Source organism: Pararge aegeria, chromosome 15 (assembly GCF_905163445.1).
Source record: "Pararge aegeria chromosome 15, ilParAegt1.1, whole genome shotgun sequence".
Classification (NCBI taxonomy): Eukaryota; Metazoa; Arthropoda; class Insecta; order Lepidoptera; family Nymphalidae; genus Pararge; species Pararge aegeria.
Window position 1 is genome coordinate 15,306,233 of NC_053194.1, and position 15,558 is coordinate 15,321,790.

General features: G+C 35.8%; 1 protein-coding gene across 2 annotated transcripts in view; it reads right to left on the minus strand.

The window, feature by feature from the left end:
* The window catches only part of LOC120629812 (axoneme-associated protein mst101(2)), a 216,721-nt gene that overhangs the window by 16,961 nt on the left and 184,202 nt on the right, over positions 1-15,558 (minus strand). For both annotated transcript variants that reach the window (XM_039898867.1, XM_039898868.1), the window contains one exon: positions 11,812-11,961. In XM_039898867.1, the coding sequence (XP_039754801.1) occupies positions 11,812-11,961 (150 nt within the window). The remainder of the gene's footprint in view (positions 1-11,811; positions 11,962-15,558) is intronic.

Genomic DNA, 15,558 nt, shown 5'->3' on the forward strand with positions numbered 1-15,558 from the left:
TGCCGGTTCTTCTCTGTAGAGTCTGCTTTCCGAACCTGTGGTAGAGTCACTACAAATAGACATACTTGACGTTTCAAAAGTTAACTTGAAATAAATGAATTTTGAATTTTGAATTTTCTGTATTTTAAGACGTTTTGGTTGAATAATAGTGTGCGTGCTATACTTTCAACAACAAATATAGTGAGATGGCCTTTTGTCACGTCAAAATTGACACTTTTAGAAAAATAATTCTGATAAAAGATTTTGATTTTTTTATTTTATTTCTGTTTCAAGCAATTTGCGGTTAATGTGCTCTTTTATGTACAACTAAGTTGTGGAAACTTCATTGGTTTATATGATAAAAAAACACAGAAATTTCAGTTAAAGTTAACAAATAGTTTCTTTCTTTCTAGTCAACATCCAAACACCTCTTCATTCAAATAGGCGCATAGATGGCACTTTTAAAAATCCTATAGCAAATAACACACATAATTATACGCCATGTTCGCCGTATTGGATTAGTCATGACGTCATTATACAAACAAATTCAATGTTCATTTATTTCAAGTAGGCTTACTCTACATTCACTAATGAAAAGAAAAGTATGTCTGTATGTACTCTACCAACGGTTCGGAAGCAGATCCTACCGTGAAGCAACCGGCAAGAAACTCGGTAGTTACTCTTTTCTAACATCAATTTTTCATTCCAAGCAACCTTGTCAAAGTAACCTTGTAGATAATCATCAATTATTAAAAAGTAGCCTTTAGCCTATGTTAGCAAAATCGATACAAATCTCACATCTTAACGAATGTTTTGAAACTTACGAAGAATCCAAATATCACTATAAATATTTATTCGTAGATAGAGAGAGACAGATGTAGTTAGACTGTTTATAATATTCAAAACCTTGCATTGTCGAGTTAAAAGAAGATCACAAGTTCGTTTATCCCACCTACAAAAGCCTTTGTTTTGAAATGAGTGTTTGAATATCTTTGAATTGTGATTAGCATTAAGATGATTAAATTATGAATACAAAAGGTTCGATTAAACTTCTTCCTGACTTGTCTTGAGGTCTAGGTGAGTGCACAGAAGCCCGAAATTAATAATCCGAAATCCGTGTCTCAATGGTCTACGCCTGAAACTATTATAACACCAATAATCTAGTAGCCAAAAGTAGACCGAGAGAAGACACGTGCTCTTTTGGAGGCCGGTGATGGTTGGATAAATTAATTTAATAAGTTAGTATACTGGGTTTGATAATGATGACCCAAAAATCTGACAGAGAACTGAAAAATGAAACGGAAATAATGCTATCCTTCTCCTAATCTACCCTGTCGATAAGGATAGCTTTACTAACTTAACTATCTCAAGATTTTTGACTAGATTAATTAATTAAATTGCTTTGGGACGCCCCAAAACCATTTAACTGTGAATGTTAAGATTACGAGGTCTGTATTTTTTTTTTATTTCACTTCAAGTTATGCTTGCACCTTGACTACAAGCATCTGGTTGTAAGTGATGATGCAGTCTAAGATGGTAGCGGGCTAACTTGTTATGAATATGGCATTTAAATTAAACCTTTGCCTCTAAGTTTCTTCGCGCCACTTAATGTTAGGTAGGGTGGTAACTAGGCATGGCCGGGGCAGACCAGACAAAATACTCAGACCAGACCAAACAAATTCAAAAATACAAAAATTATGATATGACTAGTTTCCTCTGCTGGCATTTAACCCGAGATCAGACATAAAGAATCAAAGCTGTGCTCCCCACTTCGCCAGGGAATTAGACAATTAAACAAAACAAACAGTCTATATCATTTATATCGTTTATGGACCATTGAAAAAATACTAATGCCGCCTGCTTTCGAGATTTTTTCTATGTAATATAATTTATGTATAACTATCGGAAGTTATACATAAATTCATTGATTAAATATGTTACTAGGACACTGTCTAAATTCCATCAAATTATTTTATGAAAACATCGAGAACAGTTTTGGTCAAGAATTTAAAACGCGTTACGATTCACAAGAGTATATCCATTTTCATACTAATATTATGAATGCGAAAGTGTTTGTTTGTCAGTTTGTTTGTTTGTTTGTTACCTATATTCCGCTCAGTTGAATCAATCTTGATGACATTTGGCACACATATGATATACATCCTAGATATGGATATAGGATAAAAATTATCCCGTAAAAGGTACTGGTAAACGACACCCGCGGAATTTAAGAGAAGGAATTAAGAACGCTTATTTTCTCGTGGTGTAATTTTGCATGGAACTAGTTTCCATCCTGAAGACAGCCATAGGATACATTTTAAATCCCTAAATAAACACCGACGAAGTCCCGGACAGCAGCTAGTTAATTATACATATCTTCGTGTGAATTGCTTGCAAACGGAAATAGGAAATGGTAGCACCAAAGTTGAAGAGCTGCTAACGGGGCAAATTGTGACGTCAGATTATCTACTGTAGGTATAATCTACTGTATACTTATTTTGAGATTAGGTACCTGAGGATATTACAGTTTTACTTGTTGTAATGGCCGGTACACGGCCGGTAGTACTTACAATCCACTGGCACACTAGAGTCACGAGTGCAGGCACACGTGCAATCCGTCTATTCCGTCACAAGACTCTAGATTGACAGCTACCCCCTTTGCTTGTGTTTGTGAGACCATGTACTTGTATCTATTTAATAGATACTAACACTACACTTGTCATATTTCATTTTGTGCAGTGTGGTGACGATAGGTCCAGAATAAAATACGTAATTGTTATTACGTTTATTCTTCCCGCGGATGTCATACGAGTCGACTATGGGACTTTGACAGAGAGTCGGCAGCAAATTGAATGAATGAATGAATAAACTTTTGTTTCACACCACAAAAATTACATTGAAAAAGAAAAGCATAAAAAAACATCGTACACAATTTGGCGGCCTTATCGCTTCATAGCGATTTCTTCGAAATTCAAATATTTCTTTACACAAATAGGCGATTGCCATCCTATCTGCCCAGTGCAGCAGCGTGGTGATTATGGGCGACCCCTCCCGCTAGGAGAGGCCATTTAGTACAGCAGTGGACTTTTATGCGCTAATGATGATGTCATATTTATTTATAGTTTGTCAAATTGTATACGTTGTTTTGTTTTATGTTTCTTTTTATTATGTATTTTTAGTGGTGTGAAATAAAAGTATATTCATTCATTCATTCAATAAGGATTAAATTATTCTAAAACAAGAACGTCAACATTATTAAAATAACACTGCATTAAACGATAATAGTAACCTCCTGATATGATGTCCTAAAAATAAATTCGCTTACTTGGAGGATAGAACAGTCTATCAAACCCATACCTGCAATCAGTTTCTTCGCAGGCTTTGTTGGTAGCCACGAACGTAGCTTCCCACCTGTCAAATACTAGTATTCATAATACAGTACGAAATCTAAACAAAGACTGGAAATCACATAACGCCTCGGTAGGTTACGCTTGTCACTTGTGAATTAACTAGTTTAGCAAATACTAAGAAAAACTAGACAGACGACAAAAATTCGCAACCACATTTTTATGGTAATTATACGTGACATAAACAAAGATATCGAAGTATCTAAGTTACGTAAACACACAATAATGTCTTAGCAAAACATACAAGATTAATTTCTTGCGACTCGCGACCTTGGTACAATATTGTCTTAGCTTATCCTTTCGATTCTACGGAGTTAATGTATCAAGTTGCAATAGACGATCCAATTTGTTTCAAGCCAACAACAACTTCCTGCAATTTTAACAAGTATGTGTGCTTTGATGAAAATAAATATTTAGTAATTAAACAATATTCATTACATTTTAAGGGATTAATTTTGATTTTAAATCGTTTTTGTTTTAATTGTTCCCCATTGCTTCGTCCTCATCATACTAATATTCTGACATGTGTCAGTTTTACATGCGAAAACTTAAGAGCAGAGCATTTTAATATGTTATTATCAACAGTTTTATAAACTGTAAGCAATAGAAGAGTTAGATAAGCCTATTACAATGCCATGATTACAATGTAATCACCACAAGTATTGCGGAGGACGTAGCTCAAGGCCGGTTTTTATAGAAAATAATTACACCTGACACGGTCAGGTGATTGGTGGCAGGCAGTGAGTAAGTTGGTTTGTCTGTGGACGCGGAAAATAATACGTAAGTAAACAAAGTGACCGCGCATTTTTTATCCAACTAACGGCCGTTAACTGATGGATATTCACAATGCCAAGCCCGTTAGTTTAACTATATTTTTCGGTCACGAATTAGTCACTCAATTCCTTGGTATAATTTAACCGAACGTATGTACAGCTTAACTTGTATTCACAGAAGGTTTATGTTTTTTTTATAGTAAAAATTATGGGACCAGATGGCCCATCTCCTATACACAGAGCAACACTTGGGCACAGGGCAAGGAGCACGTCCTGCAACATGACGCTTTGGGTCCATCAATTTGAGGTGTAGGTGTTAAACCTCATGTGTCTGTTATTACATTAACCACGTTTTTAGACTGGAACACAACAATGCTGCTTAGCGGCAGAAATATGTAAGCCGATAGTACTTTCCCGGACGAGCTTTGTCAGAAAAAGCTCCACTACTACTACGTAGAAGTTGATCTTTTCGTATGTGTGAAGCTACCGATCCGCGCTTAACCAGCGTGATGGACTTGTTTTTTAAACATATAGACAAGTGCTTGACTGCAATCACACCTGATGTTAAGTGATGATGCAGCCTAAGATGAAGCGCGCTTGCCTAGAAGATGCCTATTCACTCTTGATTTGAAGGTACCCAGATTATAGGTATCGGGGAAGACGGAAGATGGGAGGGCATTCCAGACCTTTCCGGTGCGGATCAGAAAGGAAGAAGCAAAACGCTTTGTACGTGTTGATGGTATTTCAACAATACCGGTGCAGATTCTTTCGGTACCTACGACTACGGCCTAAATCCTTCTCGTCCTGAGAGGAGACCCTGTAATTGACTGGTAGGTAATGATGATGAATTTGGATGGATAACGCTTAATTGGTATGAAAACTTCTGGATAAAAAACCCTAATACCAATTTTTCGCCCGGCCCAATAATCAAATCCAGAACGCCGTGGTCCAAAGTCAAATATGCTAACCACTAGACCCACAAGGCAGTATTCTGTGACATTCTATGTTCACCTTCTAATAAAAGTCACGACTATTGATAGATGAATAAATATAATATTTTACAACGATCGACACCGTCTGACGGCGTGTCATACTTTATTTACATCATAGCAAGGTTTTATTGTCGGTATGCAATCATTGAGTGCTTAGTTGGAAGCAACTAGTATTGTTAGTTTGTGTATAAACTTTACAATTACGTTTTATTATCTCGTATAGATGTTATCTTTCAAGAGAAACACGTGAATCACTTCGAAGGGCCTTAAGGAGGTTATTAAGAGTTTCCGTAAGGATCGTTTGAAATTCAGAGATACGCAGGAGAATGCTCTATTCCAACATTATTAAGAAATACATAATATATTGTATACAGTGCGTGCATAGAGGGTATGCAGATGATATAAAATGAAGAAAATAGTACGAGCTATAAAAAACTTAAGGATAGGCATTGCAAGAGTTAAAAAATGCCTACCCTCAAGTATTTATAACTAATACTGGAGATTTTCTTTATTTTCCAGGCAAACGCCGAATAGGAAGACCAAACATGAGATGGGAGGATGTTATTAAGAAGACCGCAGGAACAAACTGGTTACAAACAGCAAAAAATAGGAAAATGGAAATCCTCGGAGGAGTCCTTCACCTGAGAGTGGTCCTCGCAAATTAAATATGGAAACCAATAATAAATTAATTCCTAAATATAATAAAATTAAAAATTGTTAAAACGAAATTGTACGTAAACCTAAACTTTATAGACACTATTTTTATTTTTATTTCATTTTTTTTACTATGTTTGTAATACTAGTACACACTACACGGAATAAAAGGTTTTTTTAATTTTTATTTATTCTATTTACTGGAGATTTTCTTCATTTTATATTATCTGCATACCCTATATGCACGCCACTGATTGTATAGCTCAGGCTCGTAATGTTCGACTTCTGGGCACAGGCGCTCTTTCTGACCTAAACTTTAAGTAGCTTTTGCGACAGAGGTTGTCTCGCTTATTTCTGCCACAAAGCAGGATTTGACGGTCGATTGGCGCAGTGGGCAGCGACCCTGATTTCTGAGTCCAAGGCCGTGGGTTCGATTTCCACAACTGGACAATATTTGTGTGATAAACATGAATGTTTTTCAATGCCTGGGTGTTTATCTATATACTGTAAGTATTTATGTATATTATTCATATAAATTATACACCATTTATCTTAGTACCCATAACACAAGCTACACTTACTTTGGGACTAGATGGCGATGTGTGTATTGTCATAGTATATTTTTTTATTTTTATTTATTGTTATGGCTGCCGGACACAGGGCGCCACTTTCTAGGACACGTTTCTAGCGTGCCCTGCCAAGTGTTGCTCAGTTAATAGACCATGGTTTTTGGTTGGTGGACTATTTGCTTAGTCAACCAATTATAACTGTAAAAAAATCTACCCTCAAACAAATCGTAGCAGGAACAAATATCTCAACGATACACTTAGTGCTAGAAACGCAACTCTATCATTTTATGTTGCATGCTTTATTGTTTTTCATATAATCGATAAATCTCACTGGGCTGGTAACGTAGGCTCACTCTCTCTGGTGCAAAGTAAAACGTGCATAGAGTTTATTAAAGAACCTCTATTCTATAATGCTACGTGAGGTACCTACCTACGTGCTGTGTGCGGAAATAGTGGTAGATACCTACACGTTATAAACTATGCACATTTTTTAAGTAAGGAAGGCATTAACACCTTTCATAAATATCTATATTATGACAGCTCTTTCCGATATTTAATATTACTCAGTCACCGTCGACACGTTTTAATATTGATCGACTTGATATCCAAAGTCTTCACCAAAACCTTTAAATTTCGCTTGAGCGCTTGCTTTCCCGAACTAATAATAACACTAAAATTCAAGCTATCTCTCCTCAGTAAATTTTGCTGTTAAACTATGATATAGGTCACAACAAACATACGGGGTGTTTTCAGAGTTAAAAAAATCTATAAAGATTGTATGTCTGTCTACATGATATGAGCTATCTCCTTGCCGAATTCCATCAACATCAGTCCAGCGGCTAAACGAAACATAGGTAACAAACAAACAGATACAAGGATTAGAATAACATTATTTCTTTCGTAGGCTCTACAAAATAAAGAGCATAGTTCAACACGTTCAACTCACGTCGTTTACACAGGTCACTACAGAAATTTGTGGACGTTTTGTCTGGTTACAGGAGCTGGGCACAATCACCAAAGGCTGCCACTTCAAACCACAATATTGACAATTACGCAGGCACTTTTGGCAAAGTTTAATAAGTATAAGTACATTTTGTGTTAAAAAAATATTTTGTTGTTTGTATCTTACACATAAAATAATTTAGTATCTGGATGGTTACACGGAGACTTTGGGAGCTCAATGCCAAAGCTTAGAAGACATCATAGTATCTTTTTTTCGTTAACTTAGTGTTTGAATACACAAATAGTTTTAAGACAAAAGAGTGTACAAAATATTACATGAGACATAATTTGCCATACGTGCGTGACGATTGAAAAAGTGTCTACGTTTGCACAGATATCTCGAAGCTACTGGACACAATTGTGCCACGATACGAAGCGATCGCTTTTATAAATATTTGGTACACGTTGCCCTTTACTGGGCCCCGTATCGGCGACAAGTGTCTACGTTTGCGCAACGTGTAAATAATAACTCATTCGCGTTGTTCGCAGCAAAACCAAATACAAAAACTGTTCGTCATCAGCACTTCCTGTGCTTAAGTAACTCGATGGAATAAGTCACGCAGACTTATTCCATCGAGTTGTTCATTATTGGACCTTTCAATTGAATTATTTGCCCAGTGATGTGACTCATCCTGCAAAATATAATAGCCCGCCAAAATGCATTGTATTTATGGTATATTAAGATATGTATTAGTATATTTATTTTTTATATTTATCAATAGTATTTTTGTATTTGTGTAGTCTGGTTTATGTATTAGTATGTAGATATTCGTATGTATGTATTAAATAGTGTACCCCACCTATTCGTTTTCTTTTTAGTTTTCCTAATCCTAAGGTTGCCTGGCAGAGATCGCTACTTAGCGATAAGGCCGCCTTTTGTATCCTGCTTCATTCTTCATGTGTTTGTTCTTTTTTTTGTCTCGTTTTTCTGAGTGGTGTACAAATAAAGAGTATAAATAAATAAAATAAATTGCCAAAGACAGTGGCGTGCACTTCATACATGCATAAAAGCACTGCCTACCCTAAAATTGATATATAACTCGAACAGGAGGAGGAATTTTGCTGTTTTACGCAATTTTCCCGCTGTATGCGTACCCTGATAAGAAACCCAGTGCACGCCTCTGGCCAAAGAGTTGTGTCTTAATTATCTGCAGGGTAGCCTGTGCCCAAAAGTGGGTCTTTTTTATAAGAATAATTTAGACTACGGAATACCTTGAAAAATACAATATAACGAATTCATTATTTAAAGTAATTTATTGAGTTTAGAATGTGACGAAAATTATATCTGTGTTACATTCCGATAATTCATAATTGGGTATAATGCAATAAGGATACAACGAACATTGAGGTAGTTTTACAACATGCCCTTACAAATAGGTAAATGTGGCATAAATTTGTGCTCAATCAAAATCATCCTCTATTTTTGAACCCCCGACGCAAAAAGTTTGGGGTGCATCGGTGTGTGTGTCTGCGTGTGATTGTGTATCTGTCTGTGGCATAGTATCTACCAAACAGATGAACCAAAATATTTTTTTTTTTTTTTAAAGGTGAGGGTGTTTTATAATAATCGGTTCGCCGCCACAAAAGGACTAAATACAATTCTTTTTCACAGGTGCCTCAATAATTAACTGAAAGAGCTCAAGTAGAACAATAAACATTATATTGAAAGTCGGGGGTCAAAAAGTAGTCTGTAATACATAATACTTAATCCAATGATTTAATATGTTACTATGATTATATCTGATAGAGTAATTAATTTACTTTCAAAGTAATTTTGTTCACTTAAAATTTAGGTTAAAATAAATTAATGGTCACTATTACTATTTACCTATTGCCTTAGTTATTCTTCACTATGTCCATTATTTTTTTTTTTTTAATAAATATACTACGACAATACACACATCGCCACCTAGCCCCAAAGCAAGCGTAGCTTGTGCTATGGGTACTAGTATGTCTGATGAATATTTTTATGAATGATATACATAAATACTTATAATATACAGATAAACTCCCAGACACTAAAAACATTCATGTTCATCACACAAACATGTTCCAGTTGTGGGAATCGAACCCACGGCCATGGACTCAGAAAGCATGGTCGCTGCACACTGCGCATGTCGGCCGTCATTTAAAAATATTGTAGGTATTCAATTCACGTTTTCAATTTTGTCAGTTCCACTCTTACCTTCAAAACTTTGGTTATAGTCTTAATAGACAGACCAAAAATGAAATATTTTCTGAAATTAATAGTTAATTAAACTTAAGAGTTATCTTTCGGTATGATTCAACTGCGGAAACTAAAGTTTTTAACTAAACAAGACAAAATAACGAAATCGATAAGCGAAGTTAAATTTTTTGTTCTCTAACGATTACACTTCGGAGAAGAAGCCGACAAGAAACTATTATATTATAGTTACCTAACGAAAAACAAATAGGTTTAACTTATTGCTTCGAAACTAGGTAATACGCGGTCCGTTGGTCAAAACCTTCAGCTTAAGGCTATAGCAGCACAATAGATTAAATGTGTTTACAGTACAATTGTAACAATAATACACCGACAGATTACTTACATTTTTCAAGTGATTTTTAAACTAACATGCGAACGTTAAACGTTCCGGTTGTCAATTTGGTAGCCCAGTAAAAATTGAAACGAGCGAGCAAGGAAATAAACAACGCTTTCATTATTGTATCATTAAGCTATTAAAGTACCTGTGCTGATCACAGAAAATTAAAGGGTTGAAACATCATGCTAAAACAACGCGGATTGGCGGGCTTTTACAATTATTATCACTTATATAATGTTGGAAAAGAGCAACTGCTGAGTTTCTTGCCGGCTTCTTCTAGGTAGAATTAGCCTTCCAAACCCGTGAGAGTCACTATAGGAATTGACATACTCGTACTTGACGTTTGAAAAGCTCTTTTATTAATTTGGCTTAGGTTTTAGAAATAAGTAAACTTTGAATTATTTTATTTAGTTGTCAAAGCTAAGCCAAATTAAAGTCTCAGGGGCCAGGAATAATCATCGTTTCAGATTTTGGACTCTGGTATAGGTAAAGCTATTTTGAATCATGTTGAACGAGTATGTAATTCATGAACGAATCTTGCTAGATTTAGAAGTTAATATAATTGTACGTTATTATGTTATTATATAGTTGTTTTCATAGTTATATAAACTACATATGTAAATTATTATAAAATAATTCAAACTCACTTATCATACAGTACAATAACAATAGCTATACGCTAACATTCGTAAATTCATATTGGGTGTGTTTTTTTTTTTAATTATGTTTAACTACGTAAATATTCTTTAATTAAAATGAATATGAACTGAATAGTGAAGATATAATAGCTCGTAGCAATCATTAGCAGCATCCTAAAGTTCATTATTTCAAATTGACTGTCCGCTTTAAGCCATGCCCATATATTTTTTAATAAAAAAACAAATTCAACAGAAACAAAGTGCCTACGTATATTTTAATATCAGCCGTTTTTATTTATATAATACAAAAACTTTTAAGATTGAGGTCTGATTTTCCCGCCCTATTTCAGCAATATATTGTACCATTCAATCTTGTAATATACTGTTAATAAAAAAATAAATTATAGGTTAACTTATTGAAAGCATGTTACACAATTAAAATATTATTATCTGTTAACACGAAAATCTTTTTGACACTTTGATTTGGGTATAACCACACTTATCTGCGTCTACTACCATAAAGAAAGCTTACCTTATCAGGAGCTGTCCTCCAACCCGAGCAGCCGAAACTCCATGAGCTCGAGCTGATCGCGCGCTTATTTTTATCGAAACATTAAAAAAATATTTACCACTCAACACATCTGTGCCAAACAGCCTGCATATTCCCCATAAATTTTTATTTAAATTTGCCTAAAAACAAAAACTATCAATCCGTTAAACTAGCGCAATGCACCGTTAATTTAAATTTGTCTAGCGATACACTTCATTTATGCATATATTAAAAAAACCCGTTCTGTATCGGAATTATGTTTTCCAACTATCTAAAAGTTTCAGTGTACCATAACAAACCTTGATTGTTTTTAAAAGGTACCACTTACGAGAAATACGCGCCAAAATAAAATACGTATTTTTATTTAACACATTTCACACAGCATTAGCCGTAACGCACCGAGAATTTAAATTTATTTAGCGATACATAAAAAAAAAATTAATAAAAAAACCTATTATGCTTTCTATATTGCTATTAATCTTGATTTTCCTTCACACACCCTGTTTTTTAAAGGCAAAAATAATTTACCTATCTTATTAATACACTATTATTATTTTTTTGCAGATACCGTTAATGCATATTTCACAAGAAATACGCTTTATTATTTTAGCACGAACACATTGGACACTCCGCTTTGCAGGTGGGTAGGAACACACTTATCCGCGTCCGGTCGAGAAGCTCACCTTATCAGGAGCTGCGTCCTCCAACTCGAGCAGGCGGAACTCCATGAGCTCGAGCTGGTCGCGCGCGTCTCGCAGCGAGTCCGCGAGCCGCGTGCACTCGCGCGCCGACGCCGCCGCCCGCTCCGCCGCGCTCCGGCACTGCCCGCACGACTGTGGACACCGTCAGTTGTTAGCTCGCCGGACAAGTCTCAAGGCTGGTGGACTTTCTAATCTCAACATAGGCGTGATTATAAAGACGAAATGGGATGCATGACATTATTATTAACAAAATTTGCAATGCAACGGTAGACATCTATATAGGTATATAGATGTATATAGGTATATAGGTATATAGATGTCTATCTAAAAGAGAAAGTGTTAGGTTATGTTCCGTATAGGCTCGGAAACGGCTGGACCAATTTCAATGAAACTTTCAGGGAATCTCCGAATTGACCTAGCCAGTAATCCTGTAAAGTTTAGTGACGATCGGAGCACTCCTGTTTTTGAACTGTCAAACTGTCAAATACAGCTTTTATTCACTATGATGATATTCTATTGTTGGGTGTACATGGGTGTAGATAATGATCTTCACCCGCTCGAGAAGGGAATAGAAAAGAATGAATACAGAGATAAATAAATGATTTAATATATTATGGGACTTAAATTAAAAATTTAATGATGTAAGTTTATTGTTTCAATAAGATAAAGCTAAATCTAGCCCCGCGAAGCGGGCTGGGTACGCTAGTATGTAATAAATTAAGAAAGATAATTTTAGATTCGCATGGCGTAGACTGCGAATTTGAATTTGGAAGTGAATGAGTAAATACATTAACGCAGTAGTATTTTATCGTATTAGGTTATCATCATCATAATGGTTAACCCATTGCCAACCAGCTACAGGGTATTGGTCTCCTCGCAGAATGAGGAGGGTTCAGGTCATAGGCCACCACGCTGGCCAAGTGCGGATTGGTAAACTTCGCACACCTTTCAGAACGTCATGGAGAACTCTCAAGCATGCAGGTCTGAAAGACGAGGTTGTGAGGTACATGAGGTTTAACACCTAAGCCTCAGATTGATGGACACCGGGTGGCACATTGCAGGACGTGTTCCTTGAATGAATATTGCTCTGTTTTTGTGCGATGGATTTCCACTTGCAATCAGATTTGCCATCTCGGTATATTTATTATTACTATAAGAACAATGTTTTTTACACTTTATCAATTTGAATTATTAATGTCACAATAAACTACCAGGCCGATCAGTCAATGGGCTAAAAGTTGTGGTGGTCAACTTAAAGTGTCAAACTTTGTCCGTCAATTATAAATATATAAAAAAAAACCATGGTCACCGTACACAACAATGGAGCAGTGACGCAAGCATAGGCGCCTATAGTTTAGTGGGTGACACGACACGTATCGCAACGCGGCATTTGCGATGCTCTCGTGCAGTTTCAAGGCCGCTCTGAATACCACATTCATTCTCATCATCGATACTACAATGGTTGCGTCAAAAATATTGTTCTATTCTATGATTGCCTAGTAGTTCGTAATCAATATTATCCTCAGTCAATTATGCCATACTACTGGGCATCTTCATTTTATATATATATATTTATATTTATTGTTATAGTTATATTTATATATTTGGTGATGACATGCCACATGTCATCACCAAAGGAGTCTCCGTTTGTTGATGAAGATTATCGGCTAATATATTATTTAATGTATGCTAGTCACAACCTTATTTAGTTTAATGGGCGACATGATACATATCCCATCGCTACAATTACGAAGCTCTCGCGAAGATTCAAGGCTGAATACCACATCCATTTCATCATCGATACTACAATATTAGCTGGTTGAGGCTTGCGGTAACATGTTGTTCCGTTTTATGATTTCCTAGTAGTTTATCATTATTGAGCCCCTCAGCCTATTATTGCCTCACTCACGTTTTTATAAGAGAGAGAGAGAGATAAAAGGCTTAAAACTGATAGAATACTAACAGGCTAGTTTAAAAACCTTTATACGTACCCCTACGCGGTATTTGCGATGCTCTTGTGAAGTTTCAAGGCGGCTATGAATACCACACCTATTCTCATCATCGATATTACAATGCTACCTGGGTGAAGGTCGAGTTAAACATATTGTTCGATTCTATGATTGCCTAGTAGTTCATCATCAGAATCATCGCCAGCCTATTATTGCCCACTGCTGGGCACCTTCTCTTCCGACTCTTCCATGAAAGAAAGAGAGAGGGAGCGCTAGAAGGCTACAAAAAACCTAATGCAGACAAATATTATAAAGCTTTGAATGTCCGTTACTCAGAAAATATAAATATGACTCGAAGCAAGTGGTTTTTAATGACTTGGCGACGGAAAATATCGTGAGGAAACCTGCATGCCTGGGAGTTTTACATAATGCCGTGGGATTAAATAACTGATATAACTACGAGTGTTTGGTTGAGGAGCTATAGGTTAACAAACACACTCAACGTCTGCGGATACTGAACACGTGTTACGAGTGCAGCTCTCTTTGATCGTGAATCAGAGCAAATAGCTACTCAGTGAACGCAAATTAAACAGTACCTCTTGTATTTACAGTCTAAGAGCCCGTCCATAATTTTATAAATGTGTTTGTGCATAGTTCAGCCAAAAACTATAAATCTGTCACGTCAAATGCGATATATAAATACCATTTTCAATTCCAAGGGGCCCCTGATAGAACTGTTAAGTAAATATTTGTTCACCTTCCTGACTTGTAAAAGAAAAACCAGGATAAGCTTACCATAAAATAGTATATATAGGAACTTTACATCGCCTGCAATTTTTCCAAAAAATCAAGCATAGTTTATAAAAGAAACATTGCTATTGCAATAAAAAGAGTAAGAAGGTATCGCCTAAAGCGAATTCCTAATGATTTATCTATAGAATCAAAACGTTTCACCAACGCTTAGGTGCTGACTGTTGGTAAACGGTTGATGTAGGCTTAAGAATCTCCTAAGATTAGACGTTACTTAGTTAAGCATTGCCTTATTCGTCGTTAATGAAAACGGGCATTAGAGAAAATTGCTGAAATGAAACAAACGTGTCGAATCACGTGTGGTTCTTTAAGTAATTATAATTCTATGTTCAAAACGCTTGGTAAAAATAAGACATCTGCTCTTTGTGTATAATATTACTCACGAGATTATATCACTTAGTAATTGCTGTATAGCTATTTTTTATAAGCAATTATGCTTAGAATCAATGCTGTTGATGAATTTATGCGATTACACTAATTGCAGAGCAAAAATTAAAAAAGTAAAAGGGATGGTACATGCGACTGAAGTGCGAATAAGAATAATGAGATCTCAGGATTTGATGGATGTGTGCAGTGAGAAATTTGCATATGATAAGGATTTTTTTTCTACGTCTGTTATGCTTCACCAAACAAACTCAATCGACTTTAAAACCCGAGGTAGTTCCACTTTTTCCCACTTTAAGTTAGCCCTTGACTACACTCACTTGGTAATGATGATGCAGCCTTAAGAGAAATAAATAAAAAAAATATAATATGACACTACACATATTTCCATCAAGCCCCAAAGTAAGCGTAGCTTGTGTTATGGGTACTAAGATAGCTGATGAATATTTTTATGAATTCAATACACATAAATACTTATAATATACATATAAATACCCAGACACTGAAAAACAAGTTCATCACACACATTTTACGGTTGTGGGAATCGAACACACGGCCTTGAACTCAGAAGGCACTCACTGCGCCA